This window comes from Wallemia ichthyophaga, assembly GCF_000400465.1.
Source record: "Wallemia ichthyophaga EXF-994 unplaced genomic scaffold scaffold2, whole genome shotgun sequence".
NCBI lineage: Eukaryota > Fungi > Basidiomycota > Wallemiomycetes > Wallemiales > Wallemiaceae > Wallemia > Wallemia ichthyophaga.
The window spans coordinates 96,789-120,450 of record NW_008806275.1 but is presented as its reverse complement, the minus strand read 5'-3'; the positions used below and the strand labels follow the sequence as shown (position 1 = coordinate 120,450).

Here is a 23,662-nt window from a genome sequence, read left to right as displayed (position 1 = left end):
GTTACTCAATTTACTGAATTTACTCGTGAAGGTACGATTGAACGCGACTAGATAATCACTTGTCCCCGAAATATCATCATCGTGGAATTCTGTAGAAATAAAAAATAATTAAAATGCAGGATACTGCTTTAGACGATGAGGGTGAGTTGTGGTTTTTACGCGTTATCCATCTCATACTAATATCTACCTTGTAGACGTCTGCAGAATCTGTCGTTGCAGCTCAGAAGAAGGTAGAAGTTTATATCATCCATGTAAATGCTCAGGTAGCTTGAAATATGTACATCAAGATTGCCTAAGGGAATGGCTAAAAGTTACGAAGAAAGAACACTGCGAAATATGCAAGCATTCATTTGGATTCACTAAAGGTGGGTTTTAGTGGATTAATATTAAGAATTCTAATATCATTCACCTCAGTCTACTCCCCGTATATGCCTCCTCAATTACCCAGATTACTCTTCTTTAAAAGAGCCATAATCTGCGTAATTAAATGGTTTTTACACTCTCTACACTTCCTATTAGTAGCCTTGGTTTGGCTCGGTTTCCTCCCTTACATTACTGTCTGGTGCTGGCGCTGTTACTTTTACTTTGGTAACCTTATCATATCAACAACAAACAATCAACACGTTGATCAATCCATTCTAGCTGCTTTGGCTGATCATAACAATGCCACATCAAATTCTACACTCCCCTCCTCTCTTTCCCCACAAGACGATCAAAACCCTTGGAATTCCTTCCTTTGGTCGGTTATAAATGACATATTCCAAGGCCAAACCATCACCTGCTCTTTGGTCGTCATCTTCGTCGTCATCTTCTTGCTCAGGGAGTGGGTCCTTCAACAAGGTCCTATTATTGACCAGTGGAGCGATGTTGATAGCTCAAAACCTCCTCCTCCACTCAAGCAAATCCTTATTGAACACCCCACTCAGCTTCCTACTCCCCCAAACCTTGAAGTTCCTCTTAACGAACGTCTACGCTTCAAGACTAAAGTTAGACAACTCCTCAACCCTCTCCAAATTCCTAACTCCGCTGTTGCTTTCAATATAAGCGACAATTCCTCTCAGACATCAGACACAACCACTTCTTCTCAACTAAGACAGCGCAGAATAAGTGATATCATTAGGGAAGATCACTCATCTCATGATGTCAACGTTGCTGCAAATCTTCCTCTTCCTGAATCTCCTGCTGTTACTACAGGCTCATCATCTGCCCTAGACCTTCCAACCGGTCCCACCAGTCGAGCTTCTAACCTGCGTTCCAATACAGCTGCTAATCGTACAACGGATTGGGTCACTAATTCTGACAATAGTGGCTTCATGTCTCCTAACACCGCTTCAAGCTCATCAGCCCTTGATGAAAGCGATGATGGTAGTTGGGAGGAGAGGATGGGTATGAGCATGAACATGGGTATGAGTGTAAATCAGCCCATCAGCAACGCTTTTCAACATGACAGCGATGAAAGCACTGGAGGTGATTACAATCACCGCGAGTTAGATCGTTACTTTATTCCAGATGAGAATGAAGAGGATGAAATAGAGGAGGAAAGGCGCAGTGAAGATACACAAATCGCTGAGGATGACAACCCAAACGAGGATAGAGATGCTGGTGACGCTGAAGGTGGTATAATGGAAGATGAGCTAGATGGTCTTTTCGAAGCCGTTGGTCTACGTGGACCAGTAGCAAATCTATTCCAAAATTCATCTCTCATGATCCTTCTTTTCTTTATCGGAATAGGCTGTTTCATCTTCCTTCCTTACACTATAGGAAAGATATTTGCTCAGCTGCGGCCAATAGATATCCCACTACTTCCTATCCATATTACTCGCTGGTTTACTGATCCAATTTTTGACATTTTAGCTCTTTTAATGACGAAACTGTTTTTCTCATCAAGTAAATCAGGTTCAGGTATACCAGAGATGGCAAAGTTGCCAATGCAAGTAAGGGTTCAGAATGCGATTGCTAGAGGATTTGAAGCTGCAGAGAATTGGTTGGGTAGCCGAGAATCGCAAAGTATTCTGTCCTTGAAAGGACCACCTCTAAAAATAGTAAAGGGACTGCTATCGTTCTTTCGGTCTATATTTGCTACCAAATCACAGCCGAATGAACCGGAAGCTCAGAGTAGCATTTTTAACAAGATACTAAACGTCTTGTCGAAAATTCCCGTCCTCGGTGATCACATTAATCAATTGGATAGTGTTGTTCATCTGTACACTGCGTCCGTTGATTGGGTTAAGCTCAAGTCATGGTCATTGGCACTAAATGATGGTACATCTGAACGTGTAGTCTCAATATTGCTGGGCTATGCAGTCGCCACCACATTTGCTGCAATCTACATTAACACCAATAACCAAGTGCTACAAGTTGCGAATGTAGTCAAAGAAGCCATGACACAGCAAGTCATTCTCGCCAAGATAGCTATTCTCTTCGCCAGCGAATTAATCTTATTCCCATTGGCATGCGGAATATTGCTTGAGATTTGCTCTATGCCACTATACGCGGACATAAGCTTCCAAAGCAGATTAAACTACACCATCAACTCACCAATCACAAGCTTGTTTACAAAGTGGCTATGTGGTACACTTTTACTGTTCTTGGTATCGGTTCTCATCACTGGGATAAGAAGACTGCTCAGACCTGGTGTGTTGTGGTTTATACGCGATCCAAATGATCCAAATTTCGCACCAATGAGAGATGTGCTGGAGCGTAGTGCTTGGACACACGTCCGTAAATTAGCATTTTCAGCATTCTTATATTCGACATTTATTCTCTCAACTTTTGGAGTAGGTTTTTACGTGTTAAGGTTTGGATTCTCGGGCATTCTTCCACTGAGGTGGAAAATGACGGAACCAATCAGCATTGTACCGGTCGATCTTCTGTTTCTACAGTTTATCATGCCTTACACAATTCGCAAGCTAGCTCCAAGAGATCTCGCCAAAAAGTTTTACTCAAGATGGTGGAGCTGGGCTTCGGCGCAACTTGGATTGAGCTCCTTTATGTTTGGTGGAAGATATAAGGGTGAAGAAAGCCGATACAGAGTATTCAATTGGCAGACTTTGTTTGGATTAAAACAGAGTAAGCGCAATATGAGAGTAGGTAATTGGATGAGAGTACCTGCAACAGACAATGTGTCATTCGATCGGAAAAGACCTTGCCCAATGCTCATTCCCGTTGACGAGGCAGGTTATCCCGTTGATGGAAGTGGCGAAAAAGCTGTAGCAAACCAGTTGCGCGAGGCGGCATTCGGTGGACGTGATGCGGCTAAAGAGTGAGTGAAAATTTAGTGAAATAGTATGTTACTAACAATATTTTAGCTGGTGTGTTGTATACGCTCCACCAAACTTTAAACGCCGTCTGCTATGGTTCATCGCATATTTGTGGGCCACTACTGTTACAGTTGCCATCTCGATTTTAGTACCATCGATACTATTGGGTAGATACGTGATGGATAACCTGACTGGCCGTGAAATGCACGACATATACTGTTTGATCGTTGGACTGTACGGTTTATTAGCACCACCGGTAGTATATCAAAAGTTCATCAAGAATGTGACAGATAGACAAGTTTATAAATTACTCAAATCAGTTTACTATGCTACAAGCTTAGGATTCATATTCCCAACATTAGTAGGAGTTACACTGGAATTAGCGGTCATCATTCCAACAAAGTATCTTGCCAACAGTTTGCAGTTCCCTCCACGATTACACCTACCTCAGGCATGGTGTTTGGGTTTGTTAATGGGACGCTTAGCCTTGTTCACCTCAAGGAACAAGGACGTAAACGAGCCAGTCAATCTGATGAACAAGATGTTAGTTGAGGGATTTGAGAGTATATCCCTTAGTCAATTTAACACTGGTGTTATGAAGCCAATTGTTGTGGAGGTCAGTATGGCATTGGTAGCTCCTACGATTTTAGCAAACTACTCAACTAAGTTTGTTGAGAAATACGGTTATGATTTCATCAATGCTGCTTATATTCGTGAGTGAAGTGATGCTCAATTTGCTCGTCTAATTGACACCCTCTAGACATCTTCGCGTTCCCTTTGACGAGCTTACTCCTTTCAATCATAGAATTGAGGGATAAGATAAGGGCTGTCGTGAGTAGGCTAGACGTAGTAGTGCGAGATGAAGTGGGTGGAATTTGCTATGATTGTTCGGATGCTAACAAAGGCATAGGAATTTCTCGTAGAAAGACAACTGCAAAATGCAGAATGAATACAATAGCAAACAACAGCAAACTTCGCAACATAAACAATTCCTCTCCATCGACATTAAACGTTTACATCTTCTATTTTTGATATCAAACTAATGGATGCATTTATTTTATTATGAGAAAAGTATAATTTAGACCTGTAACCAGAACTCCCTGGCGTCTACAGCTTCTTTCCTAACCAATTTGATGGGATCATCTAAAGCGACGACGAGCTGACGAACGATTTGTAACTTGAATTGTTCGAGAATATCTTTACGAATAACGCGTGGGAAAACGCCGAGGAGTTTGAGAGCGGATACACGCAGGCGCTGTGGGGTGTGTGAGAGGAGAGAGAGGAGAGTGTCGATTGGAGTCTACTCACGACAGAAGAACGTTCAGAATCTGTGGAGAAAGAGAGAAGTGATGTAATGAGAGAAGACATGTGCTGCTGTACAGTATGTGCGATGGTCTCCTCAGTGAGGATAAGCACAGTGATAGTCTCAATAACGCTAGATCTAAGAGCAGCATCATTGAGAGACAGAGCGATCAAAAGAATAGGGAATATCTGAGGCAATTTAGCCAAAGCGAGTGATTTGGGCATGTGTTGAATAAGGTGTGCGAGCGTAGCCAAGTATTTTGCGCTCGTAGTATCTAAAAAAGAGGGGGTGAAAAATCAGCTAAACTTTGCATACCTCCGAAAACCAGTACTCACCCTCGCTTCTCGATGCAGCACTCTCATAACGTTCGACTACAACTGGGAAGATGACATCAAAGAATCTCTGTTTATGTAAGAGAGAAGATACGCCATTTGAGCGTTTCCTATCGAGGACGCCATCGTTGCTATCGTCCGCAATCGCGCCGATGACGCCAGCAACTCTATCCGCATAGACAGAGTGACTGGTGATGAGATCGAGCAATTTGGTTACGAACTCCACACCTAATGCGTGGTTACGACATAGTGCTCCTTTTGCAATCCACTGTATAATAATGAGAAAGATGGAATTCGCACTGCTTTCTGCGCTCGTCCGCTCAGGCCATTCTCCCAGTAGGTGTGTTGTGTATTCTGACAAACTTTCGATGCGCTTATTGGTGAGATTCGCGAGCAGATGTTGCGATGCAATTTGTTGAGTAGGGGTAGATGCAGATTGCATTGACCAGCGTGTGAGGGTCGTTGCAAATTCCGAGAGAGACTGCAGTTCCGACACAGACTCACTCGCGAGCGGAAGATTCACCTCTCGCTTTATTGGTATAAGTGCAGAGGCGAGCAGAGGGAAGAAAGCTCTGTGCGTAGAGTTTGTACTGAGCGGAGGTTGGTGGATGATGTCATCCTCAGTACCTAACAGACCCTGCCAGTAGCCATTGATAAGGGCGTTCATGACATGCCTAGCCAGTATCTGCTGCTGTGAAACGTCGAAACTCCTCACAATAGCCTGAATCAATCTACTAGCCGTTTCTACTAGGCGAGTTTCGTTGACTGAACCTGGATGAGCAATCACGAAGAAAACGAATAACTTCGAGAGGATTGAGCAAGTGTACTGTGAGATGTCTTGATGTTTTTTCGCAGCCTTCTCTTCAATGATTACTAACAGTGTCGAGAGAAGAATGTTGACATAGGCGAGATTCAACGAGTCGCCGCTGACTTGATTCATTTTTGCCTCTACACCCAATACAAAGTCCTCGAATAGCGCACCATCGACAGCCAAAGCAGTGATTGAGGCGAGAATGGCTCTGATCGGTTTCCAGTCAGTGGAGGAGTCGACCGAGGTAGGTATGGAGGTGAGAAGTGAGGGGAGAACGATGTTGTGTAGAATATCCTGACCCAAACAAAGCAATCCTTCGATTGCAACGAGACGTACGTGGGGGTCTTGATTGGGATCTTTGACAAAGTCAATAAGTATATTGGCTATTTGCACGCCATCGACGTTGAAATCCCAGTAACCATGGATGTGTAAAGTTTGAGTGAAGGCAGCTAAAGCAGGACTTCTGAGGGGTTTGTTGTTGATCGTGGATGTGAGTGTGTTGTTGAGTTGTTCCTTGAGGCTAGGATTGATGGGATTGTCGTGAAGGAATGATCTACCTTGATCAGCATAGACCTTGGACAAGGCAACCAAGATGGCATGGATGTGGTTGAGTATTGGTGGAGGCTGGGTTGGGTCGGCGGGTACAGCAAACAACTCGAGGAGTGGAATGAGAGTGGAGTGTGTGAGGGGTCTTGCGAGTGTGGCTGGGGAGGATTGGATGAGGGTGGCCAAGATTTTGATAGCAGGGGTTGACTTGGATTTCTCGGGTTGTTTGATAGCATCGTGGCAGACATCAAATATTAGATTTGCGATGCCTGGTAGTTCCGTGGCATTTAACAGCTCAGTTGGGTGAGTGTCTGGGTAGAGGGTTGTGATGAGAGATTGAAGAGAATCGAGAGCGACGTTTTCAGTGTGAGTGTCGGTAGAATAGAGAATTTCAATGCTAATAGCGTCCCATAAGCTGCGAGACTTCTGAGACACATGACCAAAGCCATAAACGGGTAAAGCGTGAGTGATAGTGAGGAGAGTGTCACGTTTAACAGGACCAGAGGTTGCTGTGAGTTTATCGATCAGCAGGGGGATTGCTTGCTGAGCGAAGTGAGGGGATGAGCAAATGTTTTGTCTCAACGCGAATCTGAGGTCGTCAGTTGAAATACCGTAAGGGTCATCTGGAGGGGGTTTAAAGGTGATTGGGAAGTAGCAGAAGATGACGTCGAAGAGGGATTCAGAGTGAGACATGGTGTCAAATTCGATAAGGATGACGGTGTTCATACCAAAGATGAGCATAAGATTGCGAGGATCTTTTTCACCTTTGATGGAAGATATGTAGCCGGATAAGAAGGAGCCACCGAGTGCTTTGAGGGTGCTTCTATGTCTATTCAAGAGGGAATCAATAAGATTGTAAAAGGAATAACGAATAGGTTGAATGAATTGAGAAGGGTTGAGTGTATTGAATAGGCTATTAACCAGATTATTAGCCTCTAAGCTGCCAAATGAATTTAAAGTGGAAAGTGTAATCAGTGATTCAAGCGTGGGTGCTATAACACTCAAATCACTCAATTTATCAATAAAGAAATTTAAAAGCGTTTGAGTTGCTTGTCTGTTTATTGAAGTTGCTGGGATATTCCTAATAACCTCATTCAACACATTAACTCCCTTAAATCTCACTTGGTCTTCTTCGTGGATTAAATATTCACCGAGATTCTTTATAAGCTGGGTTAAAGTACTGTGTCCATCTTTAACACGGTTTATTACATCCCGCAACCCATTCTCATCTCCAATTGAAATATAATTTCTAATACTTCTTCCAATCTCCATCGTGGTTAACAACCAACAGTCATGTCCAATCACAGCTCAGACGATAGCACCAGCGAAGATAACATTAATGACGACATCAATTCCCATCTCCCTCCTCACTTTATCTCCCCTCACAACCCACAATCTCATGACGTTGTCAACGACCTCGAAGACCTCGACGACGAATACTCGTCCAGCGACGAAGAAGAGAGACCAGCCCTAGTCAAGGAGGAGCACCCTTCTACTTCTCAATCCAATCAACCAAGCCTATTCGCTAAGAAACCTCAACCCGTTGCACAAGCAGAGCTCAGCCGCGATGATCAAAAGCACTTTGCATCTATACAAAACTCTTTTGGTGCTAAAATGCTCGCTTCTATGGGCTGGAAAGCTGGTTACGGTCTTGGTGAAGGTGGTAAAGGTATAGCTGTACCTATCGAACCCTCAAAAGCTCGCCCACAAGGTGCGGGTGTTGGTGCTGTCAACGAACGCACACGCGCACAGAAAATGGAAGCTAAACGACGTGGTGAGGTTGTTTCTGATGATGAAGATGATGTCAAACATCGAAAGAAGACTCAACCTCGCAAAGAGAACTTGAAATCTTGGAAATCGAGGCAACCAAATGTTAAAACTAAAACTAAGCATATGTCTTATGAAGAAGTTCTCGAAGCACTCGGTGATCAGCCTCAAATTCAGTCAAATGTTGGTCCTATTCTCGACCTAACAGGTGCGCAGGTGGGTGTAAAGTACTCACAGTCCACCCATTCTAACACAATTACACAGCCACGCGAAGTTACAACTTCACTAGCTTCCCATCTCTCCTCCTGGACACCAACCAGCGATTCTACTAAACTACCTGAACTCCGACACAACATTTCTCTCATAGCAGACGAGAGTCGTCGCCAGCTCGAAGGCTTAGCGCGGGAAGCGCGTGTGCTTAATGACCGCCACAGATCCCTACTAGAGCAAGAGAAGGCGATTGTGAAAAACTTGGACAGTGACATTATCAGAATAGAACGTATGAAACGGCTGGAAGATGTAGTATCTCAACTCGAAGAAATCAGCAAAGAAGCTGCAGTACTACCAACACCAATTCTGGATTTATTCACCATCCCTATAATTGCACTACTAGACTATGGGAGTGAATTTGAGACATATAGACTGGATGAGGTTGTCGTCGGTGCAATAACCCCCACTTTCAAGAGGTTGGTAGGACAATGGAAGCCACTCTCGCAAGAAAACAGCCAGAGTAATTGGATTGTTGAGATGCGCAAATGGCGCAAAGCACTCGTTATGAACGCTTCACCAACCGACAAGACGTCTATGGTGCGTCGTGAGGATATTGATGCCGATTTTAAACCGCCGGTACAGCCAGCGAGCCAAAACGCACAATTATTAATGACTCCGTATGAGTCGATGATCTGGCATGTATGGCTACCGCGACTGCGCACAGCGCTAATAAATGAGTGGCAACCTACAACTCCCCTACCGGCGACGCGACTTCTCGACGAATGGGTAGATCTACTGCCTAGTTTCGTATTCGACAACATCATGGATCAGCTCCTCCTGCCCAAGGTGATGGGGGCGGTAGACGACTGGAATGGCAGTAGCGCCCATACGCTCCACAGCCTCCTCTTCCCATGGTTGCCGCACCTGCATGCGCGCTTCGGGGGTGTGATGGATATCGCCAAACGCAAGCTGAGCGGGGTGCTGAAAGGCTGGCACACATCCCAACCGCCACCTCCCATCGCCGTGTGGAGGTCTGTGCTCAGTCGCAAAGACTGGGATGGGCTACTGCTTACACATGTGGTACCCAAGTTAGCAGCACACTTGCGACATGACCTCCTCATCAACCCTCGCAACCAACACTACGAACCACTCGAAGCTCTTCTGCAGTGGAACGGCATCCTCTCGCCGAAAGTAATCGCTGGTGTCCTCGCTAACACCTTTATTCCTATGCTAGTCGATACTCTTTATATTTGGCTCGTCTCGCCTGCCGTAAACTACGAGCAGGTTGCGGCGTGGTATGCGTCTTGGAAAGCGTACTTCCCAGAGGAAGTGGTGGCGCAGAATGCTCTCGGCGATGGCTTCCGCTCGTCTCTCGACCTCATCAACCAGGCTATGGGTCTGGGAGCAGACGCTTCTAAGAAACTTATCAAACCTACTCTCTCCGCACACTCAGGTGGGAAGAAGGAGACCAAACGGAAAGCTAGAGAGTACAAAGAGCTCACCTTCTACGACGTGGCGAGGGAGTTTATAGAAGAACATAACTTGTTGCTTATCTCTACTAGGAAACTGCATCGTAGAGGTCACATGCTCTACAAAATATCAAAAAACGCTGCCGGAAAGGGTGGAATCATGGTGTATATAGACGACGATGCTGTATGGGTAGAGCCTCAGGCTGGTGGAGTTGACAAGACAGTGTTGGAATATATACCAATGAGTCTCGAGTCAGTAGTGGCAAAAGCAGCGACAGCGACGCACTGATTCATGGCATTAGATGATTATAATTGTACAATATCTTATCATAAAGTAAATTAAGAACTACAGCTGCATTGATAGCCTAGGAGAGACTCGTCACCCAATCCACACAGACGCTTCTCATCGAGCTGCTCCTCAGTTAGCTGTTCATCGCGCGTGTTTTCACTGAAAGCTTCGAATGGTTTCAGTGACATCTGTGTATTGCGTGTGTGAGTGAAATTTGGAGTTATTTGGTGTGCACAAACACTCACCTCGAATACTCTGTCGAAAGTACTTTGGTCGCCAGCTTGTAACTTGGCAATAGACTCTTCTAGCACCCACTGTCTAAGCACGAACCGTGGGTTATGAGAGCGCATACTATGCAGGCGCGCCTCGTGAGCGTGTTCCTTGTCACCCCACTTACCATTCTCAATATCTGTCTCAACCCTCTGGAAATATGTTTTGAGCCAGCCTAACCAAGTATCCTTTGCGCTGTCTTGCAGGAAGGATGTAACGGGCTTGAAAGCAAGAATCCTATCAGCCACAACATTTTCATCGGCGCTGCTAGAAAGCGCGCGGAATGTAGCGCTATAATCAACCTCTTGGTCCTGCATCATGGTGAGGAAAACGTTGACAAGATCTAGATGTTCAGCGTGGGTCAGATCCTTGATACCCAACTTGAGTCCCATTTCGTGTAAGTATGCACTTTGGAATGTCTCTTTGAACACGTCGTCGATCTCGTCACTCAATTCAAGACCCTTCTTGCGCCATCTGAACAGATTGTCGAAACTCTCTTTGCCCTCACTGTCTAATGCAAACGTAGGAGTTATCGCTACACCCTCCTCTTCCGCACCGACGACCTCAGCAGTGCTGTTGAGGAGCTGCTGCACATCCCAGAGCACGCGACTTGGCTGCATCTTGAAACTGTAGAAGCCAGCCTGGTCCGTGTGATTACAGATATGTGCTGAGTTGTATATATCCATGAACGCATATGGACCGTAGTCAAGTGTCAGTCCGAGCAATGATATGTTATCAGAGTTGAGAACACCGTGACAGAAACCGACTGCTTGCCATTTAGCGACTGTTACAGCATTCCTCATTGCCACTTCAAGTATCACGCCTTTGAAATCCAACTTATTCCCAAAGAGATCATTTTCGACGTGATGAGTGAGGTGAGACATGATTTCCCAGTCGCGTTTCAGACCAAAGTATGAGGATTGAGGGGGGTTAAGGAGCTGAAAGGAGCCAATTCTCAGCCACGATGGAGCTAAGCGGGATACAATCGCACCCGTCTCCACAGTCTCCCTCTGTACTTCGAGCTGAGGGAGTGAAATCAGCGAGAGTGCTCTAGTCGTGGGTATGTCCAAAACAGCCATGTACTCAGAAGCGAGGAATTCGCGCACGGATGAGCGCAGCACGGCATAACCATCCCCGAATCGAGAAAAAGGGGTCAAGCCAGCGCCTTTGAGCTGTAGCTGTACAGGACCGTACTTGTCGACAGTATCGAGTACGGTAATCGCCCGGCCATCACCAAGCTGTCCGGCGAAGAACCCAAATTGGTGGCTAGTCCAAAGTGAGCTATGACGTCAGATGAGTAAACACCAACTCACCCAGCGTATGCGAGAGAGTAAGGGTGGAAGTTTTCGTTCTTGATGATTTTGTTGCCGGATAGCAAATCATAATCTAAATCGAAGCTGGGTAGATGCTGGCTGTGTGCGAGTTTTGAAGTTTTGATGACGTTGTAAGGGTGCTTGGTGGCTGAATCGAGTGCATCCGATTGCCCAGTGGTTTCCTTGTAGTTATATCCAAAGGGTACAAGCAGTCTCTTGAATCCTTTGAATGTATTGTGCGGTAGCAGTTCTCGTGCGGTGATTGCCATAACGCAACGAGGAAGACGGTTGCGGGAAGCTTGTATACGTGAAAAGCACAATCAGCGCCTTGTACATAGGCTGAGTCACAAATTTAGAAACAAAAGAAAAATTTTGGACTTCTGGCTTCTTGGAAAGCCGCAATCATCATGACCGATAAATCAGAATTTCAAGCCGTGGAGAACCAAACCAACTTGACAAAGAAGAACGTCAACAACCCTTACGCAGGCGTAGACAGCTTCTTAAGTAACGTTTCCAACTTCCAGATCATTGAATCCACTTTAAGAGGTGAGTTGATCGCTGATAAATTATCTTCTTCATTCTGATTGGCTGGTTTTTAGAGGGTGAACAATTTGCAAATGCCTTCTTCGACACTGAAACTAAGATTAAGATCGCCAAGGCTTTGGATGCGTTCGGTGTCGACTACATCGAGCTCACCTCTCCAACGGCTTCCGAGCAATCCAGAAAGGATTGTGAGGCTATCTGCAACCTGGGATTGAAATGCAAAATCCTGACTCACATAAGATGTCACATGGATGACGCTAGAGTCGCCGTTGAAACGGGTGTTGATGGTGTCGATGTTGTCATTGGTACTTCATCCTTTTTAAGGGAATTCTCTCACGGAAAGGACATGTCATACATCACTAAATCTGCCATTGAGGTTATCGAGTTCGTAAAGTCAAAGGGCATTGAGATTAGATTCTCATCCGAAGATTCGTTCAGATCGGACATTGTTGACCTCTTGTCCATTTACAGAACTGTTGACAGAATCGGTGTTAACAGAGTTGGTGTTGCTGATACTGTCGGTTGCGCTTCCCCACGTCAAGTTTACGACTTGGTGAGAACTTTGAGAGGTGTCGTCAGCTGCGATATCGAGACTCACTTCCACAATGACACCGGTTGCGCTATTGCCAACGCATATGCTGCTTTGGAAGCAGGTGCAACTCACATTGACACTTCCGTTCTCGGTATTGGTGAGCGTAACGGTATCACTCCGCTCGGTGGTCTGATGGCTAGAATGTATGCTTCTGACCCTGAGTACGTCAAGGCAAAATACAACCTCCCAGCCTTGCGTGAAATTGAGAATTTGGTAGCAAAGGAAGTCGAGGTTAACATTCCATTCAACAACTACATCACCGGTTTCTCAGCCTTCACCCACAAAGCTGGTATTCACGCAAAGGCAATTCTCAACAACCCAACCACTTATGAAATCCTCAAGCCTGAAGATTTCGGTATGACGAGGTATGTGTCGATTGGACACAGATTGACCGGATGGAACGCTGTCAAGTCGCGTGTCGATCAACTAAACCTTCCATTATCAGACGAGCAAGTCAAAGATGCCACACAAAAGATCAAGCAGCTGGCTGATGTCAAGTCGCAGATGTCTATGGATGACGTCGACAATATACTACGTGTGTATCACGCCTCAATTGAAGCAGGCGAACCAGGTCAATCGCCAGAATTCAACAAGCTGATAGAGAGAGCTCAGTAGAGTGCTAGTAAAGGGATCATCGGATAGTGAAAAGATGAGAAGATAGAAAGATGAAAATATTAAAAACACTTAACGCAACTGCATACAGATGAACGAAGCACCCTCCCAAACAACTTGAGAATCCTTTTGACCGCTATCATGACAAAATTCTATGTATCTGTTATCTCTTAAATATATATATTTAGATTGTCTCAGAGTGTGTTTAATGTCGGATGGATTAGGAAATTGACGGCTTTATTGATGAAGAGGGAAAGTGGCGTATAGATTTTGATGTAATTTTCTAAAGGGGGATGAGCGGGTATAAAATCGGTGAAGGTAGCTTCTAGTGACAAGCTGTTATCAAAAGCAAAGGAAAAGGGATGGGTTGGATGAGTGAAGACACACGGATGGCGTATCGTTTTAGGATAAAGCAGTTAAGCGAGAAGTATCGGAGGTTGAAAGGGAAGATGAATATAACCGTACTACGAGGTTATTTCAGTAGTACATACAATCCGCCGCCGGTGTACAACATCAGAAACAGTTCACCAGCCGTACTTGCGATGCTCAATCTCGACGACAAGGATAACAGTGACGAGAAGTTGATGCGCGGACGTATACCAGGCTCACAGTTCCTGATCATCACCGCACTCCAGAGAATATCTGAGGAGGCGGAGTGTTATAAGAGGCGGAAGAGAAGAAACACACTGGATGCGAGTATATATAGACATTGCTATATGCGCTGGGAGACTCGTCTGTGTTCTTGCACACTCACCGCGCATCCCTCCCAATCGACCATCGAGCGTGAGTGCTAGTGTGGGTGTTAGATATAGCTGATCCGATACGCTGAAGCATGCAGAGCAGATAGAGTCTACAATGACACAGAAATCATTGAGGAGCTTTTGGTAATCAACGGGTAATTTACCCCTCAATAATCTCCTTTCCCCTAAATATGCCAATTCCCTGCTAACATCACACTAATCACACTAATCACACGTCTAGACTACAAGTACGGGCAACAGCGTGGGTGATTTGATTTTAAAGCCTCAGCCGAACTATATGTTGTATATTAATAAGCGTATGAGAGCGAATGTCCAATGACGGTTGTACCTTGTGTGCACGAGAATAGCTCAATCAATGGGCATATTTCTCAACTATTTAATTAACTGATAAGCGGATAAGCGGATAACCGAATTCGTGGAGATGGAGACACAGACGCACCGAGAATGCACTAATGGCCAAATAAAGTTGGCGCAGACGAGTGATCGGATCGCGGAAGTATGATGTATGACGCCATATTCAATAGGTACCGGTCGGCTTAGGAATGTTTAAAGGGGAAGTAGAGGGTAATTAGTGATTGCGCAAGGTTTAAAAAACTACTAGTGCATTCTCCGAGCTGGTAACAACCCATCAAACTCATCACGAGGCCAACAGACGCAAGAAAATAATGGGGTGCCTCCAAAAGCGGAAGCGTTACAACGCGGGTGTTCCTAGACCCCTTTATTCATGAAATATTGACGAATAGGGTCATCCTTGACGCATGGTACTTATCTTCCATCTGCGTCTGCGTCCGTTGCGCACACTTTTCGCTTAAATTACTTGCAACTTGGCATACCTCGCACCACCCAGCCGATTCAGGACAAAAAGTAGAAGGCAGTAGACGACTAAAGAACGGCAGGAGTCAGAGTAAGCTAAAACAAAGTCAGACATATTCAAGACAGCATACGCATAAGCACACGCAAACACAAATACAATCTCGAACGCATCGATGAGACTTCCGTTCAGCAGACCAGACAACAACGTCATCAAGCTACCCAAGCCATTCAACTCGCATTGTGAGTTTGGGTCAAGTTGAGTAGGTGTAGCAGAGCAACTAACGCATCTGCAGCGCGCGAAGACAGCAGTGGTAGTAGCAATGCATCTTTATCTGCATCTGCATCTGCATACGCCTACGCGAGCTGCACACCTGCATCACCCAACACACCAACCACACCAACCACACCCAATCAGCCCATCAAAGCGAAGCGAAAAAGAGCAAACCCCTCCCAGCTTGAACGACTGCAGCAGTGTTACGATATGAACCCATTTCCCTCTAACGAAGAGAGACAGTGTCTGGCTATCGAGCTCGGCATGTCGCCGAACAGTGTCAGGATCTGGTATCAGAATAAGCGACAGGCATTGCGTAACTATGAAAAATCGCAGTCAGTGTCGCCCTGATTATACAGTTACATTAACGACAAGTACATAATAGAACATACCAATGCGATGATTATTCACGCGATTGATCACTCTGGATTTCTTGTAATATGATTATAATTATAATATAATAAAAAGTCTAATAATACACTGTTCGTATTTCTGAGAAACGGACTAAAGACCTATATTGGCCTTGCTTACTGACAGACCAAATAAAGCCGTCATATTCGACCTCAGTGGCCGTACTACGCACAGACATTCTTCTTATAGCTTCTACGGCGGATGAACGCAGAATGCACGCTTGAAGGGGGGTTAGAGCAGGACCAGCAACTTTCTCGCCAAGTAAATCTTTCTTCTGCTCTTCGCGCAATCCATCGACCATCTCCTCGTATTTCTCAGTTGTGTGACTGAAAGCGTGTCTAACTTCTGCACCAAATATCTCGCTATTTTCGGGAATCTCAATCACATTCCAATGCAGCAGCATTGAGGGTATAACGTTATCAGCGAAAATGGGCAATTTGGCGGTTGCGGGAGTGAGCGAGTGTTTCTTGAGTACTGTATTAACTACCTCTACCATAAGCAAGGCCTTTTTGTACAGCTTCACGGTGATGGGCTTATCGTCGATACTAACAACATATTCATCCCGGAAGCAGTCGAAACGAGTGACGAGCTCCATGACTACATCGTTGGCATCGTTCGCTTTGGAGAAGGTATGTTTGAGATAGCTGCCGAAACAATCAACACCTAGCTGTTGGAGGGTGCTGCCTATCTCGTTAAGTGTGCTCATTACCAGCGTTATAAACTCGAACGCCATTTCATCCTTCTCGCCTACTACGACACCTGGGAGTGTAGGATGCGGGTGCTCGTTGAATGGATTTATATTCATCAGCTCAATTGTGTGGTCAAGCGTGAAGTTTGCCAGGCCATCGGCAGTGAGGAAACCGCTGTCTTTCGAGAGGAAGAGAGCGAGAATAAACCTTTTAATATTATCAAATGCACCCATTTTAGTGTGTTTGTGCAGAATTGATCGATATCCACTGCCATAATTGAGGGCGGTGAGCAGACCAACGATACACAATTCTTCCTCAATAGATGAGTACTTGAGTGGTAGATTGTAGCCGTGGTTATTTGAAAGCTTGGTAAACGTGCTAGGATTTATTGCCGTCAGCAGCGTCGATATTGCTTCGTCTGAAATCTGTGAGTCTGAGGAGGAGCCACGCGTATAACAATATGTACACACTTTTATCGCACCGCTTTCCACTACTCGCTGTGCACTCTCGCGTACTTGGTCAATTGCTGTCGCCATGTCCGATGACGATGGTTGGGGTCAACGTGACAAACAGAGGTCCACGTCTTGGGAATTTTTTCATCACACCAGCACATCCAGCACCCTCACCACGCTCATCAGTAATCATAGTATGCATTATTGTCTGTGTTATTCCCACTGTTACGTGCTCTACGTGCTTTGAATTCATTTGAAACATTAAAGAGTTGTAATAAGAGATCTATTAAGCGTGTTGTTGTGTTGTATGATGTGCATCATGCTTTGAATTGCATAGCGATGCAAAGCGTTTATAGGAAAATCTTCACCTTTTCCAAGTTATTCTTCCTTTACATCTCCATCTCCACTCATCCATTGCGGCGAAAATCGGGGCTAAAGTCGTATGCTGGGGGCACATCCACCAGGGCGTCATCGTCGCTATCGTCCGTGTGATTATGATTGACGACGTATGGGCCAGCGTCGAAGTGATAGCGCGGGGGATCTTTCTGCTGAGTCGAGCTAGCGACGAGCTTGCTTTTGCTATCCTGAGAGAGACCAAAAGCAGGAGCAGGAGAGAGAGCAGGAGAGCCGTTGAGTAGTAGAGCGCCGCTAGAAGGCGAAGGAGGAGCACCGCCAAAGCTATAGCCACTATCTGAGGCAGCCATATGTGGTGCTTCAGTGGGTATAAATGAATACCTGCTATCAGATTGTCTATGCGAGTGACCAGCACCCTGACTGTCTGTACCAGCACCCACTCCAGCACCCACACCTGTCATGAGATATGGTGTATATGACCCCTCTAATCCATCATCGAGATCCTCATTGTAATTGTGACCGTGAGTTACCTTCTGCGCATGCTCGTGCTGCTCCTCCCGGTTGCGCTTCTTGAGAAGCATGAATGCTACTATGGCCGCTATGAGAGCACCTGCGCCTATAATGCTTCCTACTGCCACACCAGCTTTTGCACCGGCACTGAGTCCGTTACTGTCCTTATCATTATGGGTGTTGTCGGTACCGTTGTCACCACCATCAGTCCCACTCCCATTTCCGCTTGTGCTCTCTGGGTTGGAAGTGTCGGTGGGACTTGGCTGGAGCTGCTCGACGCACCCCGTGTCACTGCCCTCGCCGATGGTCTGTATCGAGGAGCTGCCCCCAGTATTGTACTGCAGACCGCCTTGTTCACTGCCTGTAAAAAAAACGACCTTGGTACCCGGGGGCTGGGTGAAAGTGTAATTAAAGGTGCCGGAATCGTCTTGCGTGATGTGCTGTATACGAATGGGGGTAGTATTGGGGGAAAGAGCGTAGTAATCGTATGGTGTGGAAGAATTCTTGTGGAGGGTGCGCAGAGTTATAGTTTCACAAGTAGTCCAGTTGGTCGACGGATCGATAGAGAAGGTGTATGGCAGATAACCGGATTGTTCGCAATACGGGCCAACGCCTTGATCTGTGGTTATAATGTCGCTTGTACCACCAGTCCCGAAACCCTGTGCATCGCTCATGGTTACCGTGAAATTTACGCCGGCAGCCATGGGCCAGTTGGGGTAAGTGTAGGTGCCGTCGACATTACCATCAACTTCATGGGCCACGATAACGTGGGCTGATTCTTCTTGATCGGGTGGACTTCCATTGGGAATTGCCAGAAAGCGTACTGGTGGTTCCGCGCCGGACCAGTTTATTTGGAATGACCCGCACTCGACGACTTTTGTAACGTTGAAGCTGAATGGAAATGCCAGTGGAAGAATAACAAAAGCAATTAGCGCGCTTATTGCGTTTATTGCGTTCATTGGTATCTGTGGGTATATCGGATGTGATGATGGACGATGGAGATGAAGGAAATAATTAAGATAAATAAACAAAAAACAGATAATTTGATTGATTCAACTCTACTCATGCAGATCCCAAAATCCACCTCACAGTCTGACCACCTAGGCTAAAATTTATCAGGTACAGACCAAAATCCACCGACATCTACGTTATAAGTTATTGTATCTGCTTGTACTGCAGAATATTCTAACCATCTCTCAAACAGTCTGAACGAATAAAAATCACAAACGATTTCAGCCAATCAAATCGATCAGAATGTAAAAATAAATAATTATTGTTTAGCCCAATATAATCTGAATACACTCTACAAACCCATACATTCTCAATTTTTGGCTCATCCCAACACGACAATCCAACGTTGTAAACCGACGGTCATCACAGCCTAAGAAGAAAAATGCTGGGGATATTTAACAGAGCGGCGAAAGGACCCTTGAAAGCGTTTGTGGGTTCACAGATTGTGCGTCCCTCTCGCCACCTCTCACACGCCATTCCAGACCCGCAACGCATCAACAGCATCATCGAATACTGCGAATCCTTCAAACAAAGCAGCAACCATCGCAGCCTCAATCTCAGGTATCACAGCTGCTGTTTACTCGTACCAGTACGGTCTCATTGATCAAGTCTTCGCTAGTGGTTTAGAGGAAGGTCTCCACGCACCCGCCTTCCCTTGGAACCACAACGGCTGGTTGGATAGCTTCGACCACAACGCCATTAGACGAGGCTACCAGGTTTATCGTGAAGTCTGCGCTTCCTGCCACTCTCTTGACAGAATAGCCTGGAGAAACCTCGTCGCTGTATCGCACACCTCAGATGAAGCCAGAGCTATGGCAGAGGAGCAGGAGTATACCGACGGTCCTAATGACCAGGGCGAGCCTTTCCAGAGACCGGGCAAACTTGCTGATTACATGCCACCTCCATATCCAAACGAGGAGGCTTCTAGAGCGGCTAATGGTGGTGCTCTCCCACCTGACCTCTCTCTCATTGTTAAAGCCAGACACGGTGGTGCTGATTACATTATGGCCCTTCTCACTGGTTACCAGGATCCACCTGCTGGTATTGCTGTGGCTGATGGTATGAACTTCAACCCTTACTTCCCTGGTGGTAGCATTGCTATGGGTAGAGTCTTGTTTGATGGTCTCGTTGAATACGACGATGGCACTCCTAGCACTACCACACAAATGGCTAAAGATGTCGCCACCTTCCTCAGCTGGGCTAGCGAGCCGGAACACGACGATAGGAAGAAGATGGGCTTCCAAGCTGTCATCATTCTCTCAGCCATGACTGCCATCTCACTCTACGTCAAGAGACTCAAATGGTCTCCTATCAAGACAAGAAAGCTTGTGTACAACCCACCAAAGTGAGTTTAAGTGAATCAAAGTAGATAAAAATTTCATCCCTATAAAACTTTCATTTCTTTTCATGTCTTAAGTGTGAATGTGAATATGAGAATGAATTGATATTAAATACTTTACTCAGCGATAGGGAGTAGTAATTGTTTGTTCTTGAGCAATTCTGACAATTCGCCACTCTGATGCACTGATCGGTGTGTTAGAAGGGATGCATACACACGCGTTCACCTACTAGACAAAAGAATATCACAGCCACCAACGAAATCACCATTCACATAGACCTGTGGGATAGTTGGCCAATCAGAGTACTCCTTGATTCCATTACGTAGTTGATCATCTTCAAGGCAGTCGTAAGCTCTAATCTTCTCAGGATCAGCGCCTTGAACGTCGAGTATCTGTACGACAGCCCTAGAGAAGCCACAGAGAGGTGCAGAAGGCTTCCCTTTCATGAAGAGTACAATAGGGTGTGCATTGACGGCGTTATCGATAAGTTGGCGTGATTGAGTGGAGAGTGAGCGTATATGATTGAGATGTGAGAGTGTGCTTGGTGTGAATGTTCTGCTTGTAGTTGTGCTCGCAGCTCTGCTAAATCCCTTAAAAGCTAATCTTGAGAACATGACTGTTTGTGAGGATGAGGATCGTGTATAAAATGAATAATTTAAATTCGATTACATGAAATCATCTTCCATTTCCATTCCACGTGGCTGTGTAGCTGCTGCTTCCTCTTCGTCCTCCGCCGACCACATCTTGTCGTAGCTGCGAGCTGCTTTTTCATCCTGCATTTCCTTCTTTGCTTGATCAGTGGCTTGTTTCTGTGGGTGTGGCGTGGGCGTTAGAAATAAACCGCGTAGAATCACCCAACTCACCCTGACTATCGCATCCTTCTTCTTCATCTGCCCAAGCTTCCTCTCACGCTCAATCTTCTCAGCGATGAAATCGACTTCACGCTCTGTCTTTGACTTGTTGATGCGGTTAACGATTGCATTTTCACGGGTAGGTACGTGAACTGAGATTTTGTGGAGGTATAAGTCTGTGATTTGGCGTATAAAACTCACAAACCTCTCTTAACCTTTGAAGAGGGTGTTATTGAATCACAATGAGCATTTTAAACACCTACCAATCTGTCATTATGGAATGCAACAGCCCCGTCTTCCATATCGCCTGTTTTCTTGAGATTAGACCAAGGTGTATAAATAATGATAACATTGTCCTTCTTATTTCCCTGTATGCTATTTGCTTTTACTAGCTGTGAGCAGTCGTACAGTGCTGGATGGGGTATGTTATCCCAGGACATATCATCCCTCAGGCGCATATAGACGTGAGCAGAGCTCAATTTATCGACGTGGAACCAAACATCGTTGTCGAATCCATGTTTAATCAGTTCCTCATTCTCGATCTTGTCTTTGCCCATGTATATTTCTATGTGTGGCTGTATAGCTGTAAATGGGTTAAATTGAAATTCTATACCTTTCACAGCGTACACACCACTCGACTCGAAGAATAACACCATTTTCGTCCTAGTTTATTTGTACCTCTCCAGGTTAGGTTAGCAACCACCACCACTCACCACTCATCATGGCACTGGCTAGCTACATTTTAGGTTTTTCTGGCGTGGGTTTTGCAACGCGTTGCTGGCAGCTGGCCATAGAGAGGAGGAATGTGTTCGATAGTGTGTAGCGTGTTTATGGGCTGTGCATCCACTCACAACCAACCCAACAGACTTCTTCGGCCACTTGATCGCTGTCGGTGCTTTCGGTACAGCTGGATTCTTCTTGCATGGCGTTTCACAGAGACAGCAGAATGTGCGTGCTTCTCTCCTCAATTGCCCCACTGACACACCACCCAGGCTCTCGAGGATAGGAAGCAAGTGTTGATTGAAAACAGACAGAAGAACTCGCAGTAATCTGCACCTGTAAAGAATATTTTAAATTTTTACCTTGATTTATACGCCTCTCTACTCTATGCTCAGGAGGCTGTTAGTTGGCATGTCGGATACGCTAAACACGCTAAAGAGACAGGGCAGCGAGGGTGCTGAGGGGGTTGCAGAGGCAGCCACAGCTGCAGCCACCGCAACACCCACACGCCCCGCGCAAAAGAAGCAAAAGAAGCAGAAACCCAACAAGCGAGAAAAGAAGCCAGACGAGCGCAAGACTTGGACGAAAGACTGGGCGGGGCTGCCTAAGCTGAGTGACATAACGCCAAGCGATACGCCCAAGCTGCCCAAACGCAAGTGTGCAGTAATTGTTGGGTTCTGCGGCACAGGGTACAACGGAATGCAAATACAACCGCATGCAAACACACGCACGATCGAGGGTGAAATATTTCTCGCAATGGTCAACGCGGGTGTGATCAGTCGGGAGAACTCCACTGACCCTGGCAAAGTGAATCTACAGCGTGCTGCGCGCACAGACGCAAGTGTTCACGCCGCAAGTAATGTTATTTCGCTCAAAATGATAGTGGAGCTGCCTGAACAAGGTGATCCTGTCGCTGCTATCAACTCTCATCTCCCTCCGCATATACGTATTTGGGGATATGTGCGCACGCAGAACTCTTTCGATGCGCGTAATAGTTGCGATAGTAGAAGATATGAGTATCTGCTTCCCTCTTACGTCTTCCTCCCTCCCGCGCCCTGGACCAATTTGGGGAAACGGTTAGGAACCCAGCATCCTTTCTGGAGCGAGGAAGGAGTGGATGAAAATGAGAGTGTTGAGGGTATGATGCAACGTAAACGCGCATGGCGTATCGACACTGATACTCTTTCTAAGGCCAGAGCTACCCTGCAGCATTTTACAGGCTCACACAACTTCTGGTCGTACACTATCGGCAAGGCGTTTACTGAGAGGAGCGCACAGCGTTATATGAAGGAATTGGAAATACGTGAACCGTTTCTGGTCGAAGGGAATGAGTGGATCAGCGTTAGGTTCTACGGACAGAGCTTCATGTTGCACCAGATTCGTAAGATGATCTTCATGCTGGTGAACGTGACGCGTACTCCTACTCCGCCATCACTAATAGAGAAGACATACTCTAACACCCCTATCGTCGTACCTAAAGCTCCCGGTCTCGGCTTGTTGTTGGAAGCACCTTGCTTTGGGGTGTATAACACGCGTGTACAAGAGAATAATATCGCTGTTGAGAAGAGTGCTGAAGATCGCGTAAAGAAGGCTATCGAGAAGGCGCACAAGGAGCAGTCTAAAGTGGGTGAAAAACAAGGTGAAAATGGAAATGAAATTGAGAAGAAAGAAAAGGATCAAGAACAACAAGGCACAACTCTCACCGACGAACAAATCCGTCATGACACGCTCAAACAACTGGACGGAGACAAGAAGGAAGTGATCGACTTTGAGCAGTACAGTGCACAAATAGATGCATTCAAGCATGAGCATATCTACACACGTCTTAGAGCGGAGGAGGTTACGGGGAATGTCTATAGCAGATGGACAGGGATGATTGATACACATGAAGGCGAGCAACTGGATTACCTCAACGGTGATGGTGTAATACCTGACTCAGCTGTAAAGTCAGGCAGGAAGGGGATGAAGGGTGGACAAAGCGCGAGTCTCGACGGAGCGGATGTGAAACCAATCAAGCAGCTCGATGACTCTGATAACGAGGAGAGTTATGACAAGAAGGCGTTGAAGAGTGGTGAGTTGGAGGGGTGATATAGATAAAGCTGTATTGTTGAGAATGATAGATATTTCTACACTTGAAATACCCAAGTTGCCTGATGCGTACA

The 23,662-nt window shown here is 45.8% G+C and overlaps 13 protein-coding genes across 13 annotated transcripts; 7 read left to right on the top strand and 6 right to left on the bottom strand.

Annotated features, from left to right (window-relative positions):
• Window positions 1-113: 113 nt before the first annotated feature.
• Window positions 114-4,209, top strand: J056_002020 (ERAD-associated E3 ubiquitin-protein ligase doa10; the record flags this gene model as incomplete). Its single annotated transcript, XM_009267884.1, has 7 exons — window positions 114-141; window positions 205-263; window positions 320-365; window positions 415-3,262; window positions 3,309-3,973; window positions 4,021-4,124; window positions 4,171-4,209. The coding sequence occupies 7 exons, from the start codon at window positions 114-116 to the stop codon at window positions 4,207-4,209; spliced, it is 3,789 nt and encodes a 1,262-aa protein (XP_009266159.1).
• A 129-nt stretch (window positions 4,210-4,338) lies between these two features.
• Window positions 4,339-6,993, bottom strand: J056_002019 (DNA repair/transcription protein mms19; the record flags this gene model as incomplete). The annotated part of the gene is made up of 3 exons (XM_009267883.1): window positions 4,339-4,515; window positions 4,569-4,837; window positions 4,899-6,993. The coding sequence occupies 3 exons, from the start codon at window positions 6,991-6,993 to the stop codon at window positions 4,339-4,341; spliced, it is 2,541 nt and encodes an 846-aa protein (XP_009266158.1).
• A 552-nt stretch (window positions 6,994-7,545) lies between these two features.
• On the top strand, window positions 7,546-9,987 carry J056_002018 (Tuftelin-interacting protein 11; the record flags this gene model as incomplete). The annotated part of the gene is made up of 2 exons (XM_009267882.1): window positions 7,546-8,235; window positions 8,284-9,987. 2 exons carry the CDS (start codon window positions 7,546-7,548, stop codon window positions 9,985-9,987), a joined length of 2,394 nt encoding a protein of 797 aa, XP_009266157.1.
• Window positions 9,988-10,037: 50 nt separating this feature from the next.
• J056_002017 (UPF0061 protein) lies at window positions 10,038-11,839 on the bottom strand (the record flags this gene model as incomplete). The annotated part of the gene is made up of 3 exons (XM_009267881.1): window positions 10,038-10,175; window positions 10,233-11,523; window positions 11,571-11,839. The coding sequence occupies 3 exons, from the start codon at window positions 11,837-11,839 to the stop codon at window positions 10,038-10,040; spliced, it is 1,698 nt and encodes a 565-aa protein (XP_009266156.1).
• Window positions 11,840-11,977: 138 nt separating this feature from the next.
• On the top strand, window positions 11,978-13,320 carry J056_002016 (uncharacterized protein; the record flags this gene model as incomplete). The annotated part of the gene is made up of 2 exons (XM_009267880.1): window positions 11,978-12,116; window positions 12,170-13,320. 2 exons carry the CDS (start codon window positions 11,978-11,980, stop codon window positions 13,318-13,320), a joined length of 1,290 nt encoding a protein of 429 aa, XP_009266155.1.
• Window positions 13,321-13,766: 446 nt separating this feature from the next.
• Window positions 13,767-14,216, top strand: J056_002015 (uncharacterized protein; the record flags this gene model as incomplete). Its single annotated transcript, XM_009267879.1, has 2 exons — window positions 13,767-14,100; window positions 14,149-14,216. The coding sequence occupies 2 exons, from the start codon at window positions 13,767-13,769 to the stop codon at window positions 14,214-14,216; spliced, it is 402 nt and encodes a 133-aa protein (XP_009266154.1).
• An 848-nt stretch (window positions 14,217-15,064) lies between these two features.
• On the top strand, window positions 15,065-15,513 carry J056_002014 (Homeobox protein Wariai; the record flags this gene model as incomplete). The annotated part of the gene is made up of 2 exons (XM_009267878.1): window positions 15,065-15,131; window positions 15,185-15,513. 2 exons carry the CDS (start codon window positions 15,065-15,067, stop codon window positions 15,511-15,513), a joined length of 396 nt encoding a protein of 131 aa, XP_009266153.1.
• A 118-nt stretch (window positions 15,514-15,631) lies between these two features.
• Window positions 15,632-16,798, bottom strand: J056_002013 (uncharacterized protein; the record flags this gene model as incomplete). Its single annotated transcript, XM_009267877.1, has 2 exons — window positions 15,632-16,687; window positions 16,733-16,798. 2 exons carry the CDS (start codon window positions 16,796-16,798, stop codon window positions 15,632-15,634), a joined length of 1,122 nt encoding a protein of 373 aa, XP_009266152.1.
• A 323-nt stretch (window positions 16,799-17,121) lies between these two features.
• Window positions 17,122-18,537, bottom strand: J056_002012 (uncharacterized protein; the record flags this gene model as incomplete). The annotated part of the gene is made up of 1 exon (XM_009267876.1): window positions 17,122-18,537. The coding sequence occupies one exon, from the start codon at window positions 18,535-18,537 to the stop codon at window positions 17,122-17,124; it is 1,416 nt and encodes a 471-aa protein (XP_009266151.1).
• A 434-nt stretch (window positions 18,538-18,971) lies between these two features.
• On the top strand, window positions 18,972-19,938 carry J056_002011 (uncharacterized protein; the record flags this gene model as incomplete). The annotated part of the gene is made up of 2 exons (XM_009267875.1): window positions 18,972-19,019; window positions 19,072-19,938. 2 exons carry the CDS (start codon window positions 18,972-18,974, stop codon window positions 19,936-19,938), a joined length of 915 nt encoding a protein of 304 aa, XP_009266150.1.
• A 107-nt stretch (window positions 19,939-20,045) lies between these two features.
• Window positions 20,046-20,543, bottom strand: J056_002010 (uncharacterized protein; the record flags this gene model as incomplete). The annotated part of the gene is made up of 2 exons (XM_009267874.1): window positions 20,046-20,113; window positions 20,159-20,543. The coding sequence occupies 2 exons, from the start codon at window positions 20,541-20,543 to the stop codon at window positions 20,046-20,048; spliced, it is 453 nt and encodes a 150-aa protein (XP_009266149.1).
• A 51-nt stretch (window positions 20,544-20,594) lies between these two features.
• On the bottom strand, window positions 20,595-21,436 carry J056_002009 (Coiled-coil domain-containing protein 25; the record flags this gene model as incomplete). Its single annotated transcript, XM_009267873.1, has 5 exons — window positions 20,595-20,738; window positions 20,793-20,932; window positions 20,986-20,995; window positions 21,044-21,363; window positions 21,412-21,436. The coding sequence occupies 5 exons, from the start codon at window positions 21,434-21,436 to the stop codon at window positions 20,595-20,597; spliced, it is 639 nt and encodes a 212-aa protein (XP_009266148.1).
• Window positions 21,437-21,501: 65 nt separating this feature from the next.
• On the top strand, window positions 21,502-23,588 carry J056_002008 (tRNA pseudouridine synthase 1; the record flags this gene model as incomplete). The annotated part of the gene is made up of 4 exons (XM_009267872.1): window positions 21,502-21,595; window positions 21,646-21,728; window positions 21,773-21,825; window positions 21,896-23,588. The coding sequence occupies 4 exons, from the start codon at window positions 21,502-21,504 to the stop codon at window positions 23,586-23,588; spliced, it is 1,923 nt and encodes a 640-aa protein (XP_009266147.1).
• Between the last annotated feature and the right edge of the window lie 74 nt (window positions 23,589-23,662).